Raw genomic sequence first — 13,266 nt, forward strand, 5'->3', positions numbered from 1 at the left:
AAGAGCGGTGTGCCCTGAAGACAGCTCGCGTGCCCGATATACATGCCTCCCCAGAGACCGGCTGCCAGGGAGAGGAACTTGGGGGGCTTTCAAGTCCCTGCATATTCAGATCCAAGGTCCTTGAAGAAAAGCTTCCGGGGAGAGCTGCAAGATGGTTTTGCACACGTGCGCACATGGCGGCTTCTCCACCTATACTTCTAGGAAATGTCCTGTGTTCTAAGCATGGGAGGGGCCTCCTGGAGGCTTTCCTAAGGCAGAGCCTGGGCCTGTTCTGCAGAGACAAGCCTGGAGGGCCAGCTGATGGCTAACGTGGCAGGTGAGGACCTGAGGTCTCTGTAGAGAGCGAGGGAGAATTGAGCCCACTGTCCTGTCTCCGGGGCCCGGCACCGATGGGAGATTGTTGCAAACTGGCGTAAGACCACGTGCCTAAGAGGAGGCAGGAGATGGGCTCCAGGCCCTCGGGGGGCTTCCAAAGAAATTGCGGAGACAGAGTTATGACATCTCCCTGTGGGGGTGGTTATATCGGGGAGGCAAAGCGGAGGGACCAAAGGGCTCTGGGGTTCCATGTAAGGAGTGGACCATCTCCTCGTTGTGTGTCCTCTCAGAGTCCCAGATCCTTCCCTCGTCAAAGTGGGACCGTTCTTTCCTTTCCGAACTCACAGGGGCGTGGGAAGGTTCAACATCTAAAGGAGATAATGGGTGAAAGCCCCGAGAAAGTGGCAGGCCTCGGCACAAATCAGGGCCATCAGGTGCTCGGGGCCCGGGAAAGAGGCGGAGGACTGCGACAGACATTGAGGCAGCGGTGCTGGAGACCTTGGCTGGTTTGGGGCGTGTGGGGTGTGGGTCTGAAGTCGGCTTCATGGTGGAGATGATGGTTGGGCAGGACCCAGACAAGCAGAAAGAGGTGGAGGGTACGAGTCAGGCTTGTGTGAACGTGAATGAAGAGGCAGGAAACCTAGATGCTGGGGTGGGGGAGTGGGGCCAATTCCTGAGCATCCTGCAGTGTGCCAGGCGTGAGTGCATATGGCATCCCCCCAGTAGCCGTAAACAGTAGCTGTTAGCAATCTCATTTGGCAGATGAGGAAACCGAGGCCCAGAGGGATTCATTTGGACCGGGCAAACCCTGGTCCAGAGCTCTACATTTCCCCTCATGGAGCCCATTTCTCCTCCCACATGCTGCTGCGAGGTTATATGGATGCACGAGGGTGGTCTGAGAAGCTACTGGCCCATCCTAATTCACTCAGCCAAACCCTCGCTCCTGACCCATTGGAAAAGGAGAGGTGATAAGGACAATTAAAAGGCTGAGGAAGAAGGAAGGCTCATTGGTGAAAGGAAAGCAGCAGAATTATTTAGCTCAGAGAAGGCAAGCCTGGGGCCGGGGTGATGCTGGGCATTCCAGAGACTCTGTGGAGTGTAGCGACAGCAACGTGGGCGTAGACGGGCCACATCTGTCCTGCTGGCCCCTCCAAGGTTCCGGGGCTTTGGCAGGTTACCTAAGAAAGTCGTTTCAATCTGAAGGTGTTGTGGGCTTGGAAAACTGCTGCCCGAGAGGGAGTCCTCACCCTGCCCACTCCTGCTATATCTGAGAGGTAAGCTGTACCTGTCTCATCCTTTCTGCATCATTTGCATAGTCATTTGCATGCGTTATGAATCATTCTGAACTCTTTCACATGTTTAAATTTAGCCAAAGCATTATATTTTAGAAGTTGCTTGTTCCTGACGTGCTTTGTTTCCCCTCTCTAAGCCTTCTTTCCTATTTCTCCTGCCCCCAACCGAGTCTGAACTCCAGCCCCATTTGGGTCTTCACCTAGTTCTTGAAAGAGAGGTGGATGGAAAGAGCTCTGAGTTCTGAGTCATACCCTGGGCACTCTGCTGGCTGTGTGACTTGGGGCAAATTGCTTAACCTCTCAGAGACTCAGCTTCCCCTGCCAAGGAAAAAAATGAGGACCCCCGCCCTCATGAGGGTAAGTAGTGGGTTTGAAAAGATTACAAAACTCCTGCCAAGTGCAAGGGGGACTCTGGGATGGGGTCAGCTCTACAGACCCCAAAGGAGACAGCAGAGATTGGCACCCAGGTGTCAGCAGCTGGAGTTTGCTTTTCTGCGTGATGGCCTCAGCCCCACATTTCCACCTGGACTATTACTGGCTTAAAGACACGGGACTGGCAGCTGCCCACCTGGGCTACTGGTAGGAGGTGGTGCCTCCCTCATCAGCCCTGTGAGGCCTGAAATCCCACCAGAGAGCTTCACTCCTTTGGAAACTTCTAGCTGCTACTACAAGGCCCATCTCCTCCTGGATGGGCTGTGCCACAGTGAAAAAAGCACGGGCTGGATGCAGACAGACCTGGATCCAAATCCAACTCTGTCACTCAGGGCCAGGAACTGGGTTAGACAACTCCTGCCCAGGTGTTGGTCTTGCACTTGGTCAACCTTGAGAGCCAGAGCCTCCTGAACTTTTGTGTCCGAGGCACCTTGCTTACCTCTCCTGGTTCTGGCCCTGTTACCCGCCAGCTGTGTGACCTTGGGTAGTTTACGTACCCTCTCTGAGCTCCAGTTTCCTCATCTATAAAAGGGGGATAAGAACGTTTACCTTAAAAGGTTGTTGTGAGAGTTATATGAGATAATGCCCCTTATAAGGGGCCTAGTTCAGCCCCTGGAGGGTAGCTAGTGAGTAACAAATAGTAACTGCTGTGCTAATGTACCCCTGGGGGAGCCTGTCCGCTCCTCTCCTGGGGTGACTTCTGAGAGGCAGAAGGGGGTGAGTGAATAAGGCCCCGGATTCTAGAGAGCAGGGCAATAGGTGGAGCAGGGTGTGGCCGAGGAGCCAGGGTCAAGGGTGTTCAGTTTCACCCAGGACCTACTTCCACAGGGAGCCAGTGGGAGCATAAGGCCAGCCCTGGCGCTTCTGAAGACCCCTGAGCTGTACGAATCATGTTACACAAACTTGCGCCAGAATAATAACCTCAGCCTGAATCTTTGAAGCCTTTTCCCATCCCTTGTAAACAACTTATTTTGATGGTTGACAAATGACAACAAATTAATATACTTGCCACTCAAGTGGGGAAAATGACTCGCAGTGATTCCAATTTACTGGAAGTTACAGGATACTGTTCTCAGCGAGCTGATGCTGTCATTTTTTTGTTTGTCTTCATCTAAATCCACGTCCCCTAGGCAGAATGGATGTTTATTGGGTTTGCGTTTTGTATTATTGACTGTGAGCTATTGTTACCTGATGTAATTGAGTTGTGAATCTTCTTAAAATAAAGAATTAGCCGCAAATCAAAGTGGCTGCCTGCTGGACCCTGAAAGGAGAGCACAGCTGGTGTGCAGCGTGATGGCGGTGTCGGCGGCACACTTGGTGGGGCTGCCGGGGGCGGTGGAGGGGGGGAAGGAGTGAGAGGACCCCACCTGGGGAAGCAGGAAGCACCTCATTTCTCTTCCACACCTGCTCTGGGCTCTGCCTCTAACACCCAGTGGGACCTTGAGTGAGTCCCTTCCATCCTCTGTGTCTCGGTTTCCTCCTCCGTGAAATCAGAAGTTAGGTCCGCCCTGCGTATCCATCCTGCCTCCAGGGCTGCTGTGAGAGCACAGGAGACGTTGGGTATGTGCAGGGCTTGGTCAGGGCGAGAGCTCTGTGCAGGTACATAGTCGTATGATCCAGATGGGTCACGCGAGCCATCAGGCGACACCCCCGGGGGTCAGCGGTGGAGGCGTGTGCTCCTTGCTGCCCCAGTTCCATTCCAGTTTTGCACCAATCAGTAAGACTCATGGTCCACTGGTTCCCTACCACCTTCCTGACCCAGGAATATCAGAGCTGGAAGAGATGTCAGTGACCTCTCTCTCCAACCCCTCCTTTGACAGATGAGCCCTTGCAGAGGAGGTGCAGCACACTTTCAAGGTCATACAGTGTCAGAAGTTGAACCCAAACTTCATTCTGCCTGCGGCTCGTGGATCTTTGCTCAGTGCTGCCCCCCTCCCTCCACCTTCCCTGCTCTGTGCTCTTCACGGCTATGGCTATCTGCACAATTACTCTGGCAGTGAATCCTGACTTGCGACTCTCTTCTACAATTGTTTAGAACTTTATTGGCATTGTGGACTGTTATTGAACTTTTCTGCCCCGTGGTCTTTGCAGAGACTGCAAGGCTCCAGAGGCTCAGTCCTCTCTACAAGTTCTGCAGCATCTATTCAGTGCCTGGCAGACAACCGGAGGCCCCTTGCACCGCACCACCCCGGCTCAGAGCCGGGCAGGCAGTAGGTGCTCCGTGGCTGCTTGTGGATTTGAATGATGGTGTCATCCAGCTGCACGTGCTGGTCTGTGGAGCCAGGTGAGGAAACTAGTGTCAGTGATGGAGGCCGTCAGGAACAGCTGTGGCCCAGGTTGGCTGGTGGGCTTTGCTGGCTCCAGCTGGGATCTGAGACCTCTTGTACATGATGTCTGAGGACATCACAAGTGAACCATGTGAGAACTGTCATCAGGAGCTGTGGGCTGTGCTTGATCAAAGTTTTTATAGACAATCTGTGTGCACGTGGGCACGTGCACATGCGTATGCGTGTGTGTATTTGTGTGTGTGTATGTGGGCAGCTGGGGGAGGAGGGGGGACAGGGAAGGATACGGAACCCTGGAGAGGCAGGAGAACAGGCAGGTGGGCTGGGTGGAGGGAGGGAAGGATGAAGAGGGGAAGAAGCACAGCGAGAGGCTGGCTGGCTGACATCTGCATGCGACTGGCCCTGCGCGGGGTGTCGCACACCGAATCGCACTAAATCCCCCTGGGCCTTGGAGCCGGACTCAGCCAGTGTGTGTTTCCATTTTAGGCGGAGGCTGAGGCTCCTGCCCCAGCACACACCCCACAATCCACGCTCCTGCTCTGATCCACCTTAGCCACCCACCTCCATGGGCGCTCAGAACCAAGACTTGGAAATCTCCCAGATCAGGTGTCCCTCCCGCTCCCATCCCACCCACTCAGTCCTCCAGCCATGCCGATTCTACCTCCCAAACATTTCGGCCTCTCCCGCCATGTTTCCCCTGCCCTGGTTTAGCCCCATGTGACTCTTGCCTGCATGACCTCACCAGCCCTCCCTCTGTTTTCCCTGCCTCCCCACTTGCTTCTCTCACCACCACCATCACGCTGGTACCAGAAGGAGCTGAACGTGTTCGGGAGGTGAGGCTCCAGCCTCAGGGCCAGGTCCTGCTTCAGCTCCTGCAGGCCCTGGCTGGCCCCAGGGGCTCCTTCCACCGGGTAGGCCCTCGCCTCGTCTTTGTAGACAACTCTATCACCTTTAAGACTTAACTCAGGCTTCTGTCTCCCTGTGAAAGCCATCCATGAACTCAGGCCCTTCCCCTGGCCTCTAACACAGGGCTGTGTGTAAGCCTCCGTAGCAGTACTTTCTACATCACACTGAAATGCTTTGTTCCTACATCTGCCACTGAATGGGGCTCCTCTTGGGCAGAAACTGGATCTTGTACCTCTTTATATAGGCATGGTGTCCTAATAGGTGCTTAATAAGGTCCGCTGAGATGTGCAAAGCAGGAGGGGAGCAGGTATGGACACCTGTCCTGTTCTGACAGAGGCAGTGGCAAATCCAGGAGAAGGGGAAGCCCAGGGCAGGAAAGCAGGGTGTGCGTGTGTGGGGGGAGGAGATGGAGATTTAGGTTTTGCCCCTAAAGCCCCACCTTGGCCTGGCACGTCCCAGCTGTCTCCTTCCCGGCCTGTCTTTCCCCTCCCTCTTCGTGGTAGTAGACAAAGGTGTAGAAGATGGGAGAGGAGCACCGGGTAAATGACCAGTTAATTAAGAGTGGAGTGTTTTCATTACTATATATAAAATAGATGACTAAGAAGAACTTACTGTATAGCACAGGGAACTCTACTCAGTAGTCCGTAATGACCTATACGGAAAAAGAATCTAACAAAGAGCGGATATATGTATACGTATAACGGATTCACTTTGCTGTACAGCAGAAACTAACACAACATTGTAAATCAACTGTACTCCAATAAAAATTAATTTAAAAAAAAGATTTTTTTTTCTTTCTTTCTTTCTTTTTTTTCACCTGTATGCATCCCTGAGCAAGCCCCAGGCAATGACGTCTCACTGTGGCACACAGTGGGTGCTTGATAAGTATAGCTTGCTTTCCCTCACCTCTCTGATCAGTAGGTAGAGACCTTGACTGTAGCAATAATCGTGCCAGGCCTCAAGCTGCAGCCAGGCAGAACTAGCTGAGCGCCACACTCTTCCAGGAATAGATGGATTCCCTAAGGAATGATTCCAACCTTTCTGTTCTCAAGAACCTTTTACATCCATCCTCCTGTGTGTCCTACGTTTGTCTCACTAGACGAACTGCACTTAATAAATAAGAATTAGTTAATATGGAGAAAATATCTTCCAGAAAAAGGGCACCTGACTTCTCAACCTGGATATTCTGACTTGGGGACGTTTCGATGTGGTCCGTATAGCAAATCATTAAATGGTCTGGCTTCTTTGATGCGACGTTATGTGACCAGTAGACATTATTGTCCAAGTCTCAAGCCTCATCCGGGTCAAGGATGAGGTGAGGGCCAGGAATATCTGTAACAGTCTTTGTTGGGTTAAAAAACAAGGAGTCAACAGCAACAACAAAAACCCAAAGCCAACATTTTTTGGTTTTGATTCTTCCATTTTGATACGGTGCTTCTCAGGCCAGTTCAAAAAAGTCCTGATCAGAAGTCCCTTTACAAATGTGGGCACTTCGAAGTGTCCTGCTTCAACAGAAAAACAGCTCCTGTGCGTGTTTCTGAGTGTTCAGCGGGCAGCGCTGGGGGCTGGGAGCTAATCTCAATATTCCAAAGAGAGAAATGGAAACAGTTCTCTGATTTGGGCTGGGCTTGTAGCAACACGGGTGGTTATACCGTAACAATTTACACAGATCAGAAACCTGGCTAGACTTAGATGTGGCTGTGATTAATACAAAATAGGAAAATGAATTATTACTTAATAAGTGTAGTTTGGCAGGCAAAACCTTTCAAGAGGCAGGGCCCATCCGAAGAAGTCAGAAAAAAGTCCTTGGAAGCAGAGGAGTCAGGAACTACTGCTGTTCCTGGAAATGCTGTCTGGCCACTTCCTGACACCACTCCAGGGGATTTCCTTGCAGTCACCTGGGCTGGGGAGCACCTGCCATGTGCAGGGCATGTGCGAGGCACTTGTACGTGATCTTTGCAACCAACTGGGCAGGTGTTAGCAACCCCCAACCTTTGCCTTTTACAGGTGGGGAAACAGAGTCTCAAGAGATTAAATAACCCGCCCGAGTTTGGAAGTGGGTCTGATTCACACCATCTCAGGAGGAACGCAGCTCAAGAGGACCTCCATGAGTCGCAGAGGACTTTGAGCCAGTCTAGCCTGGGAGTCGCCCTGGGCAGGGGTGGGACAATGGGTTTTGCTGGGCTAAGTGCTGAGGTCTCTGCCTTACAGCTCCTCTGCTTTCCTCTTCACGCTGCTTTTTGTATGTGGGGATCTGCACCAAGGGCTGGGCTGGCCACTATCCCTTCAGGCGGTGGGGCCTCCCCTCCCAGGCTCTCATTTCTGGAGGCATCCTGGAGGTGGGTGCTGCATGATTCCTATGCCCCCTTCCATTTCCTGTTTCCTGAGGGTCCTGGGTTCAAATTCCAGCTTTGTCACCGATTGAGTGGCCTTAGATCCATTGCTAAGCTTCCTGACACGTTTCTTCATGTGGAAACAAGGGAATATGGATAAAAACAATAGTAATAACATCTACCTCATTGTGAAAAGGAGGAGGAATACCTAGTGGGTCCTCAACAGACATGCATCCCCTTCTCTCTAGGACAGTGGATGACCCCTGGAAATTCAGCCAGGTCGGAAGGGGAGGCCTGGCCTGCTCAGTATGGCATGGCCAAGGGTAGCCGGAGGTCTTTGGCCATTTACTAGGGATGTGTGGGACCTGCAGCAGCTAATCTGATTGCAGTCAAGCCTTGTTATTGCATTCCTGCCCAGAATGTCATTTAAAAAACACTCAGGGCTTTCCCCTGAACGCATTTACACTGAAGTCCCAGGGGTAGGAATGTGCGGAAAACAGGGCAAACTGAGAAGCCCCTTTCCTTCCCAGGGGGCTGAGGATGTGCCGGGGGTTGGGGGCTGCGGGAGGGGAAGCAGCCTCTAGGGGGCATCTGCACAAATGACAGCAAAATTACGATGCTTCCTGTTTACACAGCCCAGCCGTGTGCGGTGGGAGGAACCTCTGCAGAGCTGCGTCTCCGAAGTCTGGGCTTGGAGGCCATTTCTTGACCATGTGGCCGTGGGAAGCTCCTGACGCTCTGAGCCTCCGTTTTCTCAACTGTAAAACGAGGATTGCGGCACTGGCCTTGCCCACGGCATTGAGCTGAGCGAGGATGACAGCATGCGCTGTGGTTAACCCAGCGGCTGCATTGGCGTCATCTGGGAACTTGCTAGAAATTCAGATTCTCAGTGAATGAATGAGTATGGATGGATACCGTGAGTACAGTGAGTACCACTGGTGTCTCCCTCCTCAACCTGCACCCAATAAATGTCATTGTTTTGCCATATTTGCCTCATTAATGGAAAAATGTTTAGCATGAAAAAAAGAGATTCATATTCTTGGACCCCACTCCAGACCTCTAAAATCATACACTCCGCGAGTGGAACCAGCAATCTCTGTTTTAACTGGCCTTCCTGTCATTCCGTTGCCCGCTCAAGGTTAGGAGCCACTGGTCCAGGCCTTGCCATTAGCTTCGCTTAGCTGAGTGCCCGTTGGAGTCGGGCATCCCTTCAGCCTGGCCTGGCTCTGGTGGAACACTGTGGGGTTGGGCCTGGGATAAGCGTTCCAGAATAGTTGCTTCACTTGCAAACAATGAAGGCCCAGGAAAGGAGGCTCAAGCATAAGAAATCATCTTTCATGTGTATCATACTTTTGTCTCCCAAACATTTTGACATTCATTGCCTCATTTGAACAGCATGAAGTTCAAAGAACAGCCCACTATAATTACAGTTATTAATAAAGCCAAAGAATGTTCTGAAGCTGGTGCATGCATGCATATCATCTCCACAAATGAGTCTGGGCTCCTTGACGACAGAGGACACAGCTTCTTTCCTTGCCACACTCCATTATCCCAAATCTCCCCATCTCCAGCCCTTACACTCCAATGTGGGCCAGAGTCTGTGGCCTCGGAGCCTTGGCCTGCCCGGGCACCCCAGGAGAGCAGGCATGCACCCACCGGCAGGACCCCAGTCCTCTTCAGGAGGGTGGATCTGCCCCTTGCCCTCCCCCTCCCCCATACCCACCTGTAGGTGTCGGTGGCTGGCACCTTCCAGGTCTGGATGCCCTTCAGGGGGCCCTCGCTCCCCACCACCACGCTCAGGTTGGAGTTCCGGTAGGCATTGTTGCACTGGGCCTGTGTCGGGCCGTGGGGCCCACTGGCCCCGCATGTGGTGAACAGCCAGTGAACTGCACACAAGAGGAAAGGCGATCACTCACTTGGCCTGGCCCTCCCTCCTCCGTGGGCCTCCCCCTGCTGCCTCTGAGCTGTCCGCTCCATGAGGCCAAACCCACGTTCCAAGATGGCACCCATGTCGGGGCAAGGAACACTAATCAGCCATTTGACCTGGAAACTTCTGTTGAGGATCTACTGTGTGCCAGGCCCTGGACCAGATAGATACGAAGGGAGAGACACAAACGGAGCAGACTTGGACCCTGGCCTAAAGAAGCTTACAGCCTACTAAAGCGAGACCCAAAGGGACGCAGCAAGACAGGACAGTAACAGAAAAAGAGCCTCAAGAGGGTCTGGCTAACACTGCACTGTGAAGGTTCTGAGGAGGGAGAGAAGACCCCTCTCAGGTGAGACAGGCGGGTGGTGGCCAGGTCCTCTCCTGGTTTCTCACTGAGACCAGCACAGTGCTGGGCAAAAAACAGGTGCTCAATCTGTGCCATTGTGACTGGATCTAACCCGCTTCCGAAAGTTTGATATCTGCATATAGGACCTTCTTAGCTTGGAAAAGATCAGAAGAGTAAAGTGGACACAGAGTCAGCTCCATGCCCTCCTCCCCCACATTGGTTGGGTTTGGAAATGCATTAGCAGCAGCTCTCAGGCTCTCTATGTAACAGAGTGTAAAAAATGGGAAACAGGTCACATCTGCCTTTGGTGCACGTTCTTTTCCAAGCCCCTCACTGCTTCCTGGTGCTCTGTCCTCACCCGGAGCACCCAATGCTCTTAGGTGGCCTTCTGGGGCTGCCTCAGGAACACCCAGCGCATCCCCACCCCTCCACTGCCACTGGGCCATTCCTTCCAAACTTTCTATCTTTGAGCCTGGCTGGACCTTGGGGAATTGTCAGATTTCATCCTGGCAGGAATTTTAACGTGTTTACAACCTATAAAAACTTCCAAAAAAATGTGCTCTTGACAAATCACTTTTACTTAAAATACAAAAATCTCATTTTTTTTTTTAAATTAATTAATTAATTTCTTTATTTTTGGCTGCTTGGGGTCTTCGTTGCTGTGTGCGGGCTTTTCTCTAGTTGCGGCCAGCGGGGGCTACCCTTCATTGCCGTGTGTGGGCTTCTCATTGCGGTGGACTCTCCTGTTGCAGAGCACAGGCTCTAGGTGCGTGGGCTTCAGTAGTTGTGGCGTGTGGGCTTCAATAGTTGTGGCTTGTGGGCTCTAGAGCGCAGGCTCAGTAGTTGTGGCGCACGGGCTTAGTTGCTCCGCGGCACGTGGGATCTTCCCGGACCAGGGCTCGAACCCGTGTCCCCTGCACTGGCAGGCGGATTCCTAACCACTGCGCCACCAGGGAAGCCCCAAAATCTCATTATAAGATTGAAGAAATTATTTCCCTTTAAAGTGATTAAGTCGAATTCTACCTACAGAAGATTATGAAAAAATTAATTTGGGTGTATACAGTTTTGTTTGCTGAAGCATAAAATTCTTTTGATGACTTTCAGCTAACTTGATGCAAAAACGAAAGGTTAATTTGGGTTGCTAATTATTAGCAATCAGACTGAGATTACACTGGGCAGACTTGATAATCTGAAAACCGGGCTGGCTGTGGTGGGCTTTTGTGACAATGCCCCAGAGCTGACGTCAGGAGACGGAAGCTCTAGTTGGGGTTCTCATGCATACAGCTACTCAATACTGAGCACTCAATACCTTTCTTGGCTTCATTTTTTCGAATGAAGATGTTGGTTTCTATTTGGTTTCTGAAGGTTGTTTCAAGGGCAAGAAGGTGACGAATCCATTCATCTTTGGTGTGAATGGCTGATTGTTAATTTTCTCATCTATTTGTATTATAAGGGGTAACCTGTTAATTCAAAGGACTAACTCTTTACTGGAGGCATTTTAGCAGAGCTGTCTTGGCCAGATGTCCTTTCACCCTCTCCAGTGTTCAAATCACATGTGTGGGCTGTGCCAGAGGGGAGAAGCGGAAGGGATTCAGGCTTTGAAATCAGCACGAACATCTGAGTTTGGGAGCAGCCTCATCATTGTTGATTATGGGACCTTGATCGCGTTCCATTGTCTGTGAAAGGGGCTGGGTTGCCATGAGGATTAAAGAAAGCGAGGGGTATGAAAGGTCATCGTAAAGTCCAAAACTCTAAAACTGTGAGCTGTGTCGCTGACACCTGCCTGCACCCAAGGCTGGTGCTGTTCCTGACAATGGGAAATGCGGACAGGGTCTCTGTGTATATGGATCCCTCTGCCAACAGCACCTAGGAATTTAAACTCAGTGAGTTGGGGATGACGATAGGAGCAGGGAAAAAAGAACAGCTCAGAAAAGAAGTTAAAAAATACACTCCTCCCCGTGGTCTCTAGCTCTTTGAAGCCTATTCTGCAGGTTCAGTCTGTGCCTATGGCGAGCAGCCTGGGTTTGGGGTCAGCCTTATCAATCTGGGGTAGAAGCATGATGGTTCACTTAGTTAATTCAGTCCTGGAAATTAAAGAATTTAGACATAAATATAAATATGTATTTTTTTTTCCCTCAAGAGTGTGCTGAGGAAGACAGTTCAAGGAAGGCATGGGCTCGGCACCCTACCGGAGCATGCCCTTCGGCAGGACCCTCTTCTAACTTCAGCCTCGCTTAACATTGTTCTGAAGGTTCTGAGATGTTTCCAGAGAGGGTGGGCTTCTACGTCTTGGCCAAGTTGGGCATCTGAGGGGGTAGGAAGAGGGGAATGGGCTTTGGATCCAGATGGGCCAAATTTTCTCATTGGCTTTTACCTCTGATGAGGTATGAGAACTGGGGTAAACTCTAAGCCTCTCTGAGCCTCAATTTCTTAATCTGAACAAGTGGAGACAATAACACCTAGTACTTAGACATGCTGTATTAAATGATGACCTAAGCAAAGTGCTTAGAACAACATTATGCATTAGAGACGCACAGTGAATATAGTTTAAAAAGTGTGTAACTTCCTGCTCAGTTTTTGACTGTAAGGAAGCAGAGACACCCAATCTCAAGATTTATGTTCCCCAGTCCACAAAGAAGGGACTCTAAGGGCTGTTTCTCAATAAAGGGACCAGTATTTTCTCAACTCAGTGGACATATATTAGTCTCAGGTGGTTTCTATGCACAAAATTCTGTTTTCATTTTCAGCAACTGCTGATGGAGAGGTCCAGAGCAGGAATTCTTTCTAAAGTAGATTCCATGGGAATAGAGGATTTGCCATCCCAGGTCAAACCCATGATTCACCCAGCTGGAATTCTGTTGCTCCCACAGCCTTCGAGGCATGGTGGTCCTCCCTGATCCCTTGGATGGCTCTGACTCTCATAAATCTGCCCAAAGTTGTTTGGAATTAATTTCTGTGTCCCACCAGCAGCACTTCTCGGGGGTATGGATTCTCTGAGTTTATTGCCCATTGTGAAGGGCTGTCCTGCTTCTGATGTGTGTGGGCTTGTCTTACTAAAGCTTCATCCTGTCGGTTCTCTTTGCTCATTCTCTTTGGAATCTCTTGGACATCACAGAATGCCACAGCAAGATGGGACCTTGGAGATATCTGAATTCAGTGGTTCCCAAACAACCTAAGGACCTTTAAAAATACAGATTCCAGGGCCCTGAAGATTCAGATTAGTAGATACTAGGTTGGGGCCACGGTGGAGGGAGGACAATATTTGCATTATATGACAACTTTTCCAGGAGAGCCAGCCTGCTGTAAACAGAGTGGATAATCAGTCAAGCTAGGAGTTAAACATAGATCTTCTGAGTTTAAGTTCAAGACTTGAAAAGGTGCTACAATCACCATGAAATCCTCATGGAACCTTTCTGCAAGTCTGTTCCCC

At 50.9% G+C, this 13,266-nt stretch overlaps 1 protein-coding gene across 1 annotated transcript in view; it reads right to left on the reverse strand.

Annotated features, from left to right (window-relative positions):
• Positions 1-13,266, reverse strand: part of ALK (ALK receptor tyrosine kinase) — a 777,689-nt gene that overhangs the window by 42,504 nt on the left and 721,919 nt on the right. The window contains exon 13 of the mRNA XM_007470876.1: positions 9,287-9,449. Coding sequence (XP_007470938.1) covers positions 9,287-9,449 — 163 coding nt within the window. The remainder of the gene's footprint in view (positions 1-9,286; positions 9,450-13,266) is intronic.

The sequence above is a fragment of the Lipotes vexillifer genome, unplaced genomic scaffold (assembly GCF_000442215.2).
Source record: "Lipotes vexillifer unplaced genomic scaffold, Lipotes_vexillifer_v1.1 scaffold717, whole genome shotgun sequence".
NCBI lineage: Eukaryota > Metazoa > Chordata > Mammalia > Artiodactyla > Lipotidae > Lipotes > Lipotes vexillifer.